The sequence below is a fragment of the Pinus tabuliformis genome, chromosome 9 (assembly GCF_031772625.1).
Source record: "Pinus tabuliformis cultivar Carrire ecotype Pingquan chromosome 9, CPIR1, whole genome shotgun sequence".
Taxonomy (NCBI): domain Eukaryota; kingdom Viridiplantae; phylum Streptophyta; class Pinopsida; order Pinales; family Pinaceae; genus Pinus; species Pinus tabuliformis.
In genome coordinates this window covers 779,327,687-779,343,042 of record NC_142307.1, presented here as the reverse complement: position 1 = coordinate 779,343,042, position 15,356 = coordinate 779,327,687, and the positions used below count along the sequence as shown (strand labels likewise).

At 34.6% G+C, this 15,356-nt stretch overlaps 1 protein-coding gene across 1 annotated transcript in view; it reads left to right on the top strand.

Annotated features, from left to right (window-relative positions):
- Positions 1-8,921, top strand: part of LOC149151042 (uncharacterized) — a 164,193-nt gene extending 155,272 nt beyond the window's left edge. The window contains exons 7-8 of the mRNA XM_089439311.1: positions 7,975-8,201; positions 8,335-8,921. Of these exons, the coding sequence (XP_089295437.1) occupies positions 7,975-8,201; positions 8,335-8,382 (275 nt within the window). The 3' untranslated portion in view covers positions 8,383-8,921. The remainder of the gene's footprint in view (positions 1-7,974; positions 8,202-8,334) is intronic.
- Positions 8,922-15,356: the final 6,435 nt, after the last annotated feature.

Here is a 15,356-nt window from a genome sequence, read left to right as displayed (position 1 = left end):
ACACACACAGCGCGCGAAGGCTATGTGTGTTGTTATGTGTTCACCCTGTCGTTTTTATAACATGAAACAACTAAATTCCAAAACCCTATGCTTAGTTTAACTGTTAATTAAAGATTAGTTTTAGGGTTAAGTTAATTAAAATCATTGTTTTTTTGCATAAACGTGTGCCACATCCCCCCTTGCCCCCCCACGCCCCCTCACGTCCCCTTTTTCGGAAACGCCCCCTTAAGAAAGGGAAACGACTCCCTGGCACGTCCCCCTAAGTCTCCTCATTTTTGGGGGCTTGGGGAAACGTCCCCTACTCGTCCCCAAGTCCCCAGAGCGCGGGGAAGCGAGGAAACTAGACCCCTAGGGGGAGGGGGGCGAGTCCCCGTGGAACACTGGTTATTTTCCTTTTAAAGAAGCCCTAATTTTCCCGAGTAATAGAAGAGTAAAGGAGAATTGTTGAAAAATTTCTGCCATGTTTTGTGACTGACTTTCTATTTAAAATTTCTTCTATAAATTATTTAAGTTAAATGACGGTGTATTTTTTATTCAACAATTTTTAGAAAAATTAATTGGCTGGGGTGAATATAATTATCTGGGTATATAATAAATTGCTGAGAATATTAAATCGGATATGGTATTGAAAATTAACAGAGGTTGAGAAGAATTTTAGTTCAATGGGTCGATGTTTTGAAGTACAAAAGGAGTATTTAACAATTTTTTTTGGAAATTTGTGAAGCAATTTGAAAGCACTTTTAATTAAAGTACAACAAAATCAAAGAAAAATGGAAAGGTATATTCCTTCATACTAAGGTAAAGATTATTTGATGGATTTGAATGTATTAAATTGTTCGTGGATCTAAGATTATGGATTTCACAAAGAATTCTACTATTATGGCAAGATGTCTTTTTTGTGCAAAGGAGTTTACATGTCATAAGTCATTTAAAATTCACATTTTCTCAAATTGTGAGAAAGAACTTTATCAAAGTGACAAGAAAGAATATGTAGCTCAAGAATCGAAGTAAACAAAATCTGACTTGCAAGTCAAGCGCCAACCACCTCCTACAAGACACCTCATTCCAATATACCAAAACATTTCGATTGGAAGATCAAGAGAACTTACATATAAAAAAGGTAAAAGACAAAATAGCCGAAGTTTAGCAAACCAAGAAGGTATCACAACATAAATTTAAATATCTGAAGGATATGTATTATAAAAAGTAATGGGAAAGGACGAGGAAATTTCTTGCCTAAAAGGTTACATTAAAAATAACTAGTACAAATCAAGAAGACAAAGATTATGATGCAGTGCAATAAAAAAATTGAATATACAAAGATCTTGAGAAGAAATTCAAGGAGAGCATATCCAGGAAAGATGATGAAAATTCTTGCTTGAAGAGCTTTAATTAAAAGTTGCTAAAACAAATTAGTACATTAAAAAATGAGAAACTTGATTATCAAAACATTAAAAATAAAGATGATGAATTAGAAACTGAAAAACTTTCATGTCTCAGGATTAGAATCAAAACCTACTTATGCAAATTAAAAAACCTAAGAATGATAAGAATTCAATGGAAAATAAAATAGAACAACTTATTCAGATGGAAACATCAAAATTTTCAGGGAAAAAAATCCAAGTTGAGAAGAAGAGAACAAACACAGATCCCCTTAGTATCATGACTCAAGAAGATGCCAAACTAGTTGAAGTAAAAACATATTTGGATGTTGAAATGCAAAGAATGGAAGCGCCAAGTGAAGAAGATCTAATGATCGACAATGCAACATTAATGCATGAAGAAGATCATATACCCAATGTAAGTCAAGAAAGCACTGTTGATGTTTTTATCTCAGGTAGGTATTTTTGCATAGGCCTAAGTGTCTAAGCGTGCAGAATTCATGCAATATCTCTTTAGAACACACTTTCTCTAGTGTGAGCAAGCTACTATTATAAGTTACCCTAAGTTAGACTTGGGAAAAACACATAATTATTATGTTGGCTTATTGAGCTAAAGTAAACTTAGGAAAATTAAAGTAAATTACTTTAATGAATATGTTTTAATCTCAACCCTTGATGTCAGGTGAGACAAGATCTAATCTCAACTGTCAATCACTTTCGAGATTAGGGCTAGGGATTTAACTCAATGTAAAGTTATAAGAGCAAGGCCAGGAAGGAGGACACACCATACAACAACACAATATTGAGGTAGGCTTCTCAGTGAGTGTGTTAGGTCCACGAAAGAGGCAAAAAGGAGATTCAGATGAGCCAAGTATTAGCTGGATTAGATCCAATGTTGTATGTAATTTCTTTGTTGGGCCATTTTCCTAGGAAGGGAGCCCAAGTAAGTTTAGAGCTTGATGAAGAACTTGGATTTGGTAGATTTGGTGTCATTTTCGTGATTGAGATTGGTAAATTTTGCTTTTGTTGTAATTATTTGGTTAATATCCTAGCTATGTTTTTATTCAGTAGATGTAATTATGCTTAGAACTAATAACTGATTGCTAGGGTAAGAAAAATTAACATGGTATTAGAGCTTGAAACAGTGAAGAAAGCCAATCTTTGAATCATAGGGGCCAACATGGCTAAAGTTGTGTATGTTGTCGGGAAACATTCTTGGATCAGTCCCTAGTTTTTGAACACTAGTGTTGGATTCAACGGGCTATGCTTTCAGAATGATATCTTGAATTTGGTGTACATCTATGAATGCAATGGGTTGTCGGATGTTGCCAATTATTGGACATAGGTTGTTCATATCAATGATTTCCAGAAGAGCAAGTTTGTGAATGGAGTCGTGTCGTCCATGTTTAATACTGTGTCAATCAAGAAGATTGTGGTCATAGGGTTTGTGTTCAAGAAAGATATCGACGATACTAGAGAAGATCGAAGTGGTGGTGGTGTACATGTTTGTGTCGTGCATAAATGCTTAGAATAGTGATTGCCAACTAATATTTGATCTTGTGTTGGGGGAGGTTGTCTAGGTTTTCCACGAAAAGAATATGTTCTTTAGCTTTGATGTTGAGAAACATGTTGCAGAGGTAGAGATTGTGTTCGTCTTCGTCAACACGCCCACCAAGACTTGTGGGCTTGGTGTCGGCAAGGCAACCGACTTGACTAACTGGGAATCAGTTGCCCGAATGATCACGAATGTATCGAAGTCGGATAAGATTGTGGTGGAGAAATTGATGGTGATAGTGAAAACTACAAAAATGATCAGGAAGATTCTCACCCACAACAACAAGGGCATCCACTTCTAGTTTTTATCTAACCTCGAATTTTTGGCCGACAGTCGCCCGACCATGGCAAGAGAGCATGCGATAAAAGGGCAAGGAGGACAACTTGGGAAATTCTTGTGGGATAGAGGAACTGAGAGTGGATGCCATTAGCAGGCAGGATAAGTCATAGTTAACTAGACGAGAGACGTGAATTGCAACAGGCCCAACCGCCGCTGAAGATTGAGGGCCTGTGGTTAGATACTAGGGTGATGAAATGAGGAGCTTGGGGCAGTGGAGGCATTCAACCAGTTGAAACCAATAGATGACAACAAAAGAAAGCAACATAGGTAGTTGCTAGGGTTGACAACATGTAGGGAGCATGGTGGGGTAGAGACGACCGACAAAGCTTGGGCAGGGTCTATAAAGCTCTAGTAGGGCTATAGACGGATCATAGTGTGTTTGGAGTCACTGTCAAGGACGTCAGGTCACTGGAGGAGAGGCAGAGATGTCAAGGAATTTTGCTGAGGGCAATAAAATGTCAAAGGTGGTGGTAGAAATGCAGGTGTCTGAGTAGTAAGATAGGGGGTTGCAGATCGCAATCGAGCCATGAGGTGCTGCTAGGACTGCAATCACTACAACAAAGGGGATTGGTGGTTGCCAGAAGTCACTGAGACACAATAGAGGGGCCACGTGAGAGAAAGGCCGCCAAGAGTCGAGGGATTAAGGCTGTGTAGTTCGTGACAAGGTTGTTGGCCTAGGTAGGGCTAGGTCTGTGCAGTAGCAAGCCAGTTCGAAGCTGTGTGAAGTTTGAACAGGGGAGTAGTACAGGGTTATAGATGCATAAACCACAGGTTAGAAGACCCAAAGATTGGTGGAAGTGATCCCTTAGAGGGAGGCCGTACCGATCAGGGCATGAGTAAAGTTTTCAATTGATTTTTCGATGGCATCAACTAGTCTGAGGTTTGAGGATATGTTAGATAGGGCCTATAAATTTAGTCCATGGAAGGAGAGGATAGTGTTGTTTCTCAAGGAGAACAACCTATGGGAGTCTACAACAATCAAGATTACAACTCCTTTAGATGCTACAACTCTGGTAGCTCATGAGTTGAAAGATGTGAAGATCAAATGTATCATCATGGATGGTGTGAAGGATGATGTGATCCCTCACATATCAAGGAAGGATAGTTCCTTTGAGTTGTGGATAGCTGTAATGATCTTATATCAAAGTGAGTCAAAACGGAGAATGTTGTTGAGGGAGAAGCTTAGAAACACCAAGATGTTTGAATTAGAAACTGTGGCATCATACATTACAAGGGTTGAGAAAGTTCAAGATGAGCTTGGAGTTGTTGGGGTAGCCTTGCTAGATGATGAGCTTGTAAGGACAACCTTGAGCAGGTTCTCAAAACCTTGGGATACCTTTCTGATAGGCGTTCTAGCAAGCAAACATCTACTAGATTGGAACAAACTGTGGGATGACTTCATCTAGAAGGAGCTCTAGGAGAAATCCTTGTCTGGAGGACAACAGATTAGTGGGGATGATGAGAACATTACTCTTGCCAATTTGGCAATGTGGAGCAAAGGTTCAAGCAACAAGTGTGATCAATCAACTTCACAACCGAAGGAGGACTTGACTAAAGTCAAGTGTTTCACCTTTCTTAAGATGGGACACTATGCTTCACAATGTCCGAAGAGGAAGAAAGGGGGAAAGGGCACACAACCAACTGCAACTGTGTCGATAGAGGCTTAGGAGTTTTGCCAGTTAGTTCGAGATGGAATTCATAGTTGTTTTCTACCTTACCTCAGGAACATTACTAGTGAGTGCATGGTTTCTAGATAGTGGAGCCACAAGGCATATGACAGGAGCACGAGATCAGTTCGATAACCTAACCGAGTGGGACTCAAAAGTGCATGTGGAGTTTGGTGATGATGCCAAACATGTAGTTAAAGGACTTAGAATAGTGATATTCCAAATTTTGTCAGGAGGCAAGATGGAAGTGAAGGACGCGTTGTGAGTGCTTGAAATTAGGCGCAGTTTGCTCTCAATATCCATGATGGAGGAGAATGGGTTCTATGTTGTTTTCTAGGGTGGGAAGGTATTGGTCAGACCCAACAAATTTGGCTTTGATGAGGGACATGTCTTAGGATTTAGAGACAACAACATGTATAGGATGAAGGGTTAGTTTATTCGAGCAAAGGCACAAACTAGAGCAATGTCAGAGAACAAGGAGTAGGAAACTATGAAGGTTGAGGAACTCAAAGGGAATCAACCTTCAGGTTTAGGAGGGGAGGAGCGGTCAATAGATTCCCCCAAATCTGTTAAGGTCTATTGGTACGAGATGCCCTTACAGGATGTTTAGGAGTAGGAGGCTTCTACGAAGCAAGGCAAGGACAATTAGATTTTGAATATTTTACAGACCAGAGGGTAGGAAAGGTTTCCAGTTCAGAGGGGGCAGCCGATGTAGTATCAAAGTAAGTTCCAAGTGGTAGAAGTACCTCCCTTACTAAGAGGGAGTGTTGATGTTTGTAGCTCGGGTAGGTATGCAAAAATTGTCCAAGATCTCCTTAGAACACTTACTCTAGTGCAAACAAGCTGCTATTATAACTTAGCCTAAGTTAGACTTAGGAAAAGCACATAATTATTATGTTGGCTTATTGAACTAACGTAAACTTAGGAAAAGTAAAGTAAATCACTTTAGTGAATATGTTTTTAACTAAATGCTTATCTCAAGTGAGGTGAGATCTAATCTCAGTCTTCAATCACTTTGGAGACTAGGGTTAGGGATTTATCTCAATGTAAAGTTATAAAAGTGAGGCTAGGGAGAAGGAGAAAACATCATATAACAACACAGGATTGAGAGAGGCTTCTCAGTGAGTGTATTCGGTCTGAAGAAGGGGCAACAAGATGATCTAGTTTAGCCAAGAAGGGTTGATCAACTGGATCAGATCCAATGTTGTATATAATTCCCCAGTTGGGCCATTTTCCCAAGAAGGGAGTCCAAGTAGTTCAGAGCTTAATGAAGAACTTAGATTGGGAAAAATGTGTCATTTTTGTGATTGAGATCAATGCATTTTTCTTTTGTTGTAATTATTTTGGTTAACACCCTAGCTATCTTTTTATTCGATAGACGTAATTTTGCTCAGAAATAATTACCTAATTGTTAGTGTAAGAAAAGTTAACAAGAACTACAAGTATGATAAGGGGAAGTGATGCTACAAAGACACCTTATCAACATCCCAATCCCAAGAGCAGGTACCTTAATCTGTCAATGAATCAACATCACTTAGGATGCAAACAATTAACCCATACGCTAAAGAATATAGATGCTAGTATCATTAAGTTGCATAATAACAATTCATCTTGGAAATTCTATGAGACCAACATTCTGTAAAAGTTTGAAGTAAGATGGTCTATTCCTTTTATAGTTTGACAATTCTGCACCACAATTAGGTGGTCATATCGTCTAGTGTCATCAACCATGACAACATCTAGAATGGATAATCATGTGAAGACATTACAAGCTAGATCTAAGACATGAAGGCTTTCCTAAATTTTTTTCGAGGAAAAATATTTTCTAAAGGGAAGGCATTGTGTATTTTATAATAATAATAATAAAATAATTAGTGAAGAGACGCATTCTAATGGAAGGACATGCCTCAACTAAGGGACCTTACTCTAATGAAAGGGCACTCTCGCTTAGGTATTTATATGTGGTCTTCATTTGTAATCCGATCATATATATTTTTTCATACATTTGTTCAATATATTCTTTTATCCTAAATGGATTTCCTTATATTCCAAATATTTTGGATCTTTAATTAGTGATCCAGATTGGTTGTCACGATGACTTTTACTTTAAGAATTTAACATTACCATTAATTACTAGGGTGAGTGTATTGGAGGGGTGGGGGTCTCTTTAAATAAAATTAGTAGGGCCCTAGGGTTAGATATTTTGCTTGCAAATGACTTATTATATATATATATATTTAAAAAAAAAAAATTAGGTTTTGGTGGTCCTTCGCTGCATTGTATGACACTGCATGGAACCAACCAGTTCCTTGCTTTAAGGTCAATTTGTTCATAGCACTTAGTCAGACTAGTTTTGCCTCCAAATTGGTCGAGCTGGCTAGTTCTGATAACATTGAGCTAGATAATTTCCTTTACTTTATTAATATCAAAACCCTTAAGGTGGCGTAACACCTTACAATTGATCCTTTTATGGAAGAGGAATTCACTCTTGTTCACTTTCCTCTTCGAGGGGGCAACCTTTTAATGAGCTAAGGTCCAAAAGTACTACTCTTCCACACCTCTCATGAAGAGGATTCCATCCTTATTTATAGTCCATCAATAAAATCCTAATCATTACAACATCCTAACTACGCAATGGACCTTCTTAAATGAGGTCCCATTACATTTATTCAATACTAACTACCATAGTGGTCCTTATTTAATAATAAGCATAGTGGACGTAGTCCACCTTACATTGAATGTCCTTCACTACTATTACTCTACTATGTGGGTGCTTCAACCCTCCATTACACCTCTAAGGAGGATCCCAACACATTTTGACAAATCTATCATAGGCTACACCAGAAAATGAAAATATTTTGTTGTTTTGATGTTCCATCAATTTAATTTATTTGATTTTCTATTTTAGATTTTTCCAAATATTTTTTGCATGTGATGAAGAAAGGACAGATTGGTTACTTTGGTGTTCTGCCATTTAACTGGCTGATATCATGAGTGCAGATGTGATTTCAATGTGTTTAAAATTTGGCAGTTAGGCGTCTTGTGCCTCGTCTTATAAGCAAACGAGGTCGTGGTTCAAAAATTCCAGCAGAGTCACACAATGAATGCCCTTCTAATGTGGCAGAGAGTTCAAATTTGAGCACTATTTCTGAACAATCAGCTGAGAAATTGACCAAAGAAATTGATGAAATCAGTGAAGGATTGAAAGAGCTTCGTCTGTTTCCAAAGTTGGAGCATAGAAGGCGGCATGTTGGTCAGGTAAAATTTTGATGTGTTCATCTCAGAAATACTTTTCTAGGCTTTGGATATGCTTTTTCTGTTAGCTTAACCCAGTTAAATGACGAGTCAGGGTGATTAATGAATTATATAAATTCGTTGGATCTGTTTACAGGTCTTCTTGAGGGGTGATAGTGTTGTAATGGTAAGAAGAGTACAATAGCAAAGTAACTTCGTGGAATATTTAAAGCTTGATTATCATAACGAGCTTTAAGTAGGTCGAAAATCTTGTGCAACGAGATACTCTGTTACAGGGATGAGAAAATTTGGAATCTCCAAATAGATTATCCGTACATAGAAGCTCCAATCTGAGAGCAGAACCATCTTCTGTAACATGAAAAATTCTTCCTCAGTGGTAGTAGGATTATTGTATTATTGCTTCTTTTTCTTTTTAATATTTTAAATAGAACTATTTTACTAGTCTATTTTGGAAGGAACATACTGTCAGTGTCATGTAACCTGTTCATGAAAAAATGATATAACTCATCACATAGTACTCCCAAAACTTGTGGTAGGTTATAGCTCCTATTCATATAATATTAGAATAAAGTCTAGGCCTGCTAGTTTTAGACATACTGATTTGTATACATTCTTGTGATACAAACTCACAGGCTATGCTGTAATGCCTTCGTTTTGTACAGTTTCAGATTTAATCCATGTATTACAAATTATTGGGCAAGAATTGAAATCTAAATTTACCTATGCTGTAATACCTTCGTTTTGTACAGTTTCAGATTTAATCCATGCATTGCAAATTATTGGGCAAGAAATGAAATCTAAATTTCATTAGTAAATCTTGAAAGATACATGAACATAGAATCCAAATCAGGAAGTGGGCCAGCTCGTGCCGAGGAAAACTGGTCCTAGTGCAGTGAACACCAATTGATGTTAAGGGAAATGAATCACTCCGTAATCTTGTTTGTTGATCTTTCTGTCTCTGTACCTTAATAATGGAGTTCAGTAATGGGAAACGAATCACTCATTCTTGTTCGTATATATATATGAATCACTTCTTATTTTTGTTCATATATATAGAGTTAAATGAATTAGGTTTTTTTAGATATGTAGTGTTGATGAGTTATGATAGCGGTATTGTAATAAAGTGAGTTTACAGATTAATAATCTCTATAATAAATGGTATTATAAATTAAAAGTGAATTTTTGTGATTAAATTTTTCGTTATATATATATATATATAACTAAAATTATGATATAAATTAAAAGTGAATTTTTGTGATTAAATTTTTTTGTTATATCTATCTATATATAACTAACATAAATTAAAAGTGAATTTTTGTGATTAAATTTTTTTGTTATATCTATCTATATATAACTAACTTGTACATTAGTTTTTTTTTATAATTAATATAATTAAATTAATGTTATTGATTTTTTTAAATTTTTCATAATGTTAAGTATATTATAAGATAAGTGTTTTGATAATTATCATACATAAATATTTAATCTATATAATTGTACTGGTATAAAAGTTATGAAAAATATAAAATCGATATTATAACTAATAATTTATCATATATATATATATATATATATATTTTACATTTATTTCTATAGGGTTTGATCTTGAATTTGAGATGTTTGAAATTCCACAGTAGACATTTTTGAATGTCAAAGTTTCAAATCTATATTAAACATTTTTTTCTTACATTTATCTCTTTTTATTTTTTAATGGAATATACATTATCATTACATTTAAATAATATATATCTTTTAATATTAATGCATAATAATATATTAATGCTTAATAATATCTACTAATTTGATATTTGATTTCTTTAAATATATAATATTCTATATTTTCAGATTTTAGATTTCTGGGATTGTTAGCTTGTTGTAATAAATTTTCAAGATTCATTTTATTCATCGTACTTTTCTAGAACTTGCAACTAAGATTCATCACGAGGATGAATAAAGTGATCAAACTTTGATCTAGAAAAATAAAATGAATGAGATTTCATTACAACAATATTATATATATTTAATATTTTAATAGCGATTGTGTTTAAAAGTGTTTTATTTAATTTATTATTTATATATTTAAAATTATTTTTATTTTATAAATATTTGTGTATAATAATTAAATTAAATAAACAAGGTTGGCCAGAGTGGGAGGTATTATATTTCGGGTCGAAAAAAAAAAATAGTCGCAATTTGTTTGGGGATTGGGCAATTCAACAAGTAACCAAGTAGAATACCCATGATTATGGAAATGTGTAGAAATAGGAATGGTAAGAAAAATTAGAAAGTTATTGGTTTTTGGACACTCATTGATTTAATGAAACCCTTCCCATTAATATTGGAAATTAGAAATTTTGAGGAGATCGAATTCTATCATGTGTATTTTCACTTGAACATTGTGGCCAATAAACTAGCAAATAGAGGAACATCTATAGGTCAAGGAAGAATGGAGCAAAATCAAGGGTCCATTTATCACATGGAAATTAGAAATTTTGAGGAGATCGAATTCTATCAAGTGTATTTTCACCTGAACATTGTGGCCAATAAACTAGCAAATAGAGAAACATCTATAGGTCAAGGAAGAATGGAGCAAAATCAAGGGTCCATTTATCACATGCCATTGCCATGAATAAAGCAATCAATTATTTTGACATCAAGCTTAAGATTGAGACCATGTTGGAAGCAATGAGACAAACGAGTGACTTGGAGTACCGGGAAAGGAGCGCACGCTCAGAAATGATGGATAAAAAGTATGAATTGTTGCAATTAAAGTTTGAAAGAATGGAACTCATTATGGATCACAAGCTAGCTGCCTAGGACAATAGGATGAGAAAGAAGGAAGTCCAGTCATGTAAGGAGCAATTGAGGCATCAAGATGGCTTGGAACTTAGACACACTCTACCTAAGAAGAGGGCGTGGAACACCGCTGAACAAGAGATAATGGAAAAGGAGAGCGTCGTAGGGCAACTAAACACGGATCCTGACGCTGGAGTATCAACTCCTAAATAAATTTGTCTTTATCCTTTTTCTATTTTGGTGATGTTTACCAAATATTTATTGTTGTTAGGAGTCTATTTCAAGGTATATGGAATAATGTATATGGAATAGTATTAAAAAGACCCTATAGATTCAGAAAAGAAACTTTTGCATAATTATAAATTATATAGTTTTAGAAAAAGATGAATTTAAAGGTTTTGACCTACAAACCAGATTTTTTCTACTCATTGCTTTAAACAAATGTTAAATAATTAAATTTAATACAATTTTCATAATTTAAAAAAATAAAGTTTAATATTAATACAAAATACTGTCCCTATTTGGCATATTAGTAAATTGTTCTTTATTTAAATAATGTTATTTGTTTCTTTTTAATATACAATATTATATATATTTAATATTATTTAATTCTTAAGAGTGATTGTGTTTATATATATATGTTTAAATTAATATAAAGAAAGGTAATTTTTTCCTTAATTTAATATTCAAAAAAATTAAAATAAAATATTTTCGTATTAAATTATTATTATATTTTAAGTTTATAATTAATTTTTATGTGTTTTAAATAATAATTTAATTATAAAGTTATAGTTAAATTAGATATTAAAATAGTGTATAAGATTTTCTGTTTATAGGATATTGATCCTTTTATAACTATTTAACTATTAAAATTTATTTTGTATATATAATTTATTTTTTATATATATTTTGAAAATTTAATAAATATATATAACTATTTTTTATCTATTTATATAAAAATAGATAAATCAATAACGGTCTTTTACATGAAGTATGAGTGAGATGTTTGATTTTTTAATGTTAATAACAAAATAATAATAATAATAACAAAAAAACATTTTGATGCTAAAACTATTTCAAATATAAAATAGAATCTATATATAATAAAAAGTATAAATAAAATTCACACTTGGAGAAATTAATCTCTATTTATACATAAAAATATAGACTTAAAATAAATTTATACACACATATATAGTTTTAACCTTTAAACCTAAATGTATGCTAATTAAATATAATCTATATAAATAATATTATTTCTAAAAATCAAGGAGACTGTCTATGGGAGATGGATGTTTGACAACATTATCTTGGTCCATGAGGCAATTTTCTCGAGTAGAGAGAGAAGGGATAAGGGAATGGGCATCAAGCTGGACATAGGCAATGCTTTCGACAAAGTTAGGCACAACTTCCTCTTCAAATTCTTGAGCAAGTTGGGCTTCAACAATACTTTCATCTAGTGAATCTCACTTTGTATTAGCACACCTTGGATCACCCCTTTGGTTAATGGCAGTGACACAAGCTTCTTCCTTGCTTCTAGATGTCTTTGTCGAGGGTGCCCATTATCCCCCTTTCTTTACATCTTAGTAGTTGACACATGGAGCAAAGACTTGAGTATGAATGCAACTTGGGACACCTTCATGGTAATAGATTGACTACATATATTAAAAGTGCCAACCATTCAATTTGTTGATGATATTATTCTTTCTGGGGGAGCCTCGGTGGTCATAGTGCACAAATTCAAAACGTTCTTAGACAAATTCCTTTTTGCCTCGGATGGGCTAGCTATTTCAACCAAATCACATACATACACTTGGAACACCACAACAACCAAGCGACTCTAAATTGGTGCTATATTTGGCTTTAGCACTGTTGAAGGATGTAAAGACTTCAAGTATCTTGGAATTTCTATCTGTTTAAAGTGTATTCCCCCCCAAGCCTGGCTCTATGTCCTCTACAAGCTTAAAAGTAAGGTCAAATCTTAGGGATTCATATGGCTCACTATGGTGGGTCATGTAGTTCTCATCAAATTAATGTTATTTTTCATTCCTTTGTATCAATTTTCATCTCTTCTAGCATCTCAACACTTATTGCGGGCATTGGGGAAAATGATCCGCAAGTTCCTCTGAGAAGGAAGAAAAACCTCCTCCAAAAAAAATTCATTTGGTCAAATGGGCTACCATTCGAGACCCTTGAGATCATTAAGGATTGAGGATCAGGGACACTACCCTTATGAATCAAGCTTTGGGAGCTAAACTTGCCTAGAAGATGAAAACAATCCAAATCTCTTGGTGGGTTTAGGTGCTCTCAAACAAATATATACATTCCACCTAGAGGAATAGAATATATCCTCCCATCATTTTAAGATGTTGATCGTCGACTTGGAGACTCATTTCTACCTCAATGGATCTGATAAATAATCATATGAACTGGATCTGAAGTAGTGGCTCCAATATTTGTCTTTGGTTCAATTCAATCATGAAACACCCCCTGCAAGAATTTGAAATCCTCAAGCCATTGCACCTCCATCTTTCCAATCAAAGGATCTTATCATTAGCTCAAATTTGTATCTGGGATAGTGTTGGAGTCTGGTTTGGATGGATTCTCAAAGGTGTCGCCTCAGTTATTTTCCAATATGGTGGAATTGCTTAAAATTAAATTGTTAGGGTGTGCTCCGATTGATTGAAAAGAAAAAGATAAGTTGTGTTGGAAATCACTTGAGTACTCAGTGAAAGCGAGATACAAAGAATTATTATTCTCAAAGAAAATTCCTCCTAAATCATCCATTTGGAAAAAAATCGGCTAAATAATGCCATTCCCAAGGTCAATTCTTTCTACTGGGTCCTCCATTAAAAAATCCTTACAACAGAAAATATCAAAAGAAGAAGGATCAATGGTCCATTGCACCATAAAAATATCCTTACAAAAAAAAAATCTCAAAAGAAGAGTGGTTAGTGGTCCATTGTTCTTCCCCCTTTGCTGCAAACACGAAGAATATATACCTCATCTGTTTCTATCTTTCCTGTTTTCTCTTAAAGTTTGGATAGCCACTTTGGGCACTACATATGCTCACATGAGCATGCCCTATGATATCTTTGATCTCATCATAAATTGGCACAAATTATATGTTGGATCCTTTTTTTGTAAACATGGATTTAAATTGAGATTTACTTCCCTTATGAAGTTCATTTGTTGGAAATTTGGCTCCCTGAAAACAATATAATTTTTAAGAATGTCCCAATCTCTCCTTGGACCACATAAGCTAAATATCTTTCCTTATTTTTGGAAACTAATGGGGAGAATTAAAGGAATAATATCCTCTTCTAGATGGCCAAGAAAGACATTGGATGGATTTACTAGTGGATTTGTTGGTTAAAATTCCTTCTTCCCCTTCATATTCTACAACATGTGTGAATTAGAAACTTCGCCTCCTTGACATATAATTTAAATATTAGAAAGCTTGAGAGAGTAAATGGATCCTTTTCTTTGAAAGTTCCTCCAAAGAGAATCCAGGGGTTGTAGGAGGGGAAGGGATTTTAATAAATCTCAATGGATATATGGAAATCAAGTTCGCTTGGGGCTTGGGACAATGACTGAATAATCTAGAAGATTTGTATAGACTCTTCATGGGCTTCTAGTTCGACATGGATCATGACATCTCTTCCATTTTCATTATAGGGGAGTCTCTTATCATAATCCATTATCTCCTCTTGGGTTCCCTTCCTAAGAATAATCTTCTTATGCTCCTCCTTAGAAGAATCAACTGCATATTGGAATCTTTCTCTCACAGGTTCTATTACCATATCCTCTGTGGGTAAAGCAAAGAGGCAAATTCTCAATCGAACCTTGCCATCTGGAAGAATGGAAATGTTATACCAATGAAACCATAAGTTGGAAGGTAATTCCATGAAAAAGTCGTATAAAGTTTGTATCCTCTTCCTTTTAAATAGAATTGAACAAGTGAATTTAGCTTGGAACAAATTGGATAATCCACAAAGTATAAAGAAGGATGTCAACCCCATTCATAATAATTTGAAAATGGCCAATTTGAAGCACATTCCGAGGATCAACAGGTGGTGTTATTGGCATGATAGTTCACTCGTAGAAGAATTCTCCATGAATGCCTACCTTGAGGTCATTTATATTTGACTTGTGTCACATATTGGAATAAGACTCCTTTGTTCTCCAACAATATTCAACTATGTAATAGTAAGATTGGATGTATTTGGGATAATCTTATAGGTTTAGTTACAACACCATCTCCTACTGCATGGGATAATTTAAACTTTAATATAACATTCATGGAGGTTGACCTCAACTTCATGGCATAAGAATTGGTGGATATTAACATAAATTAGAGTG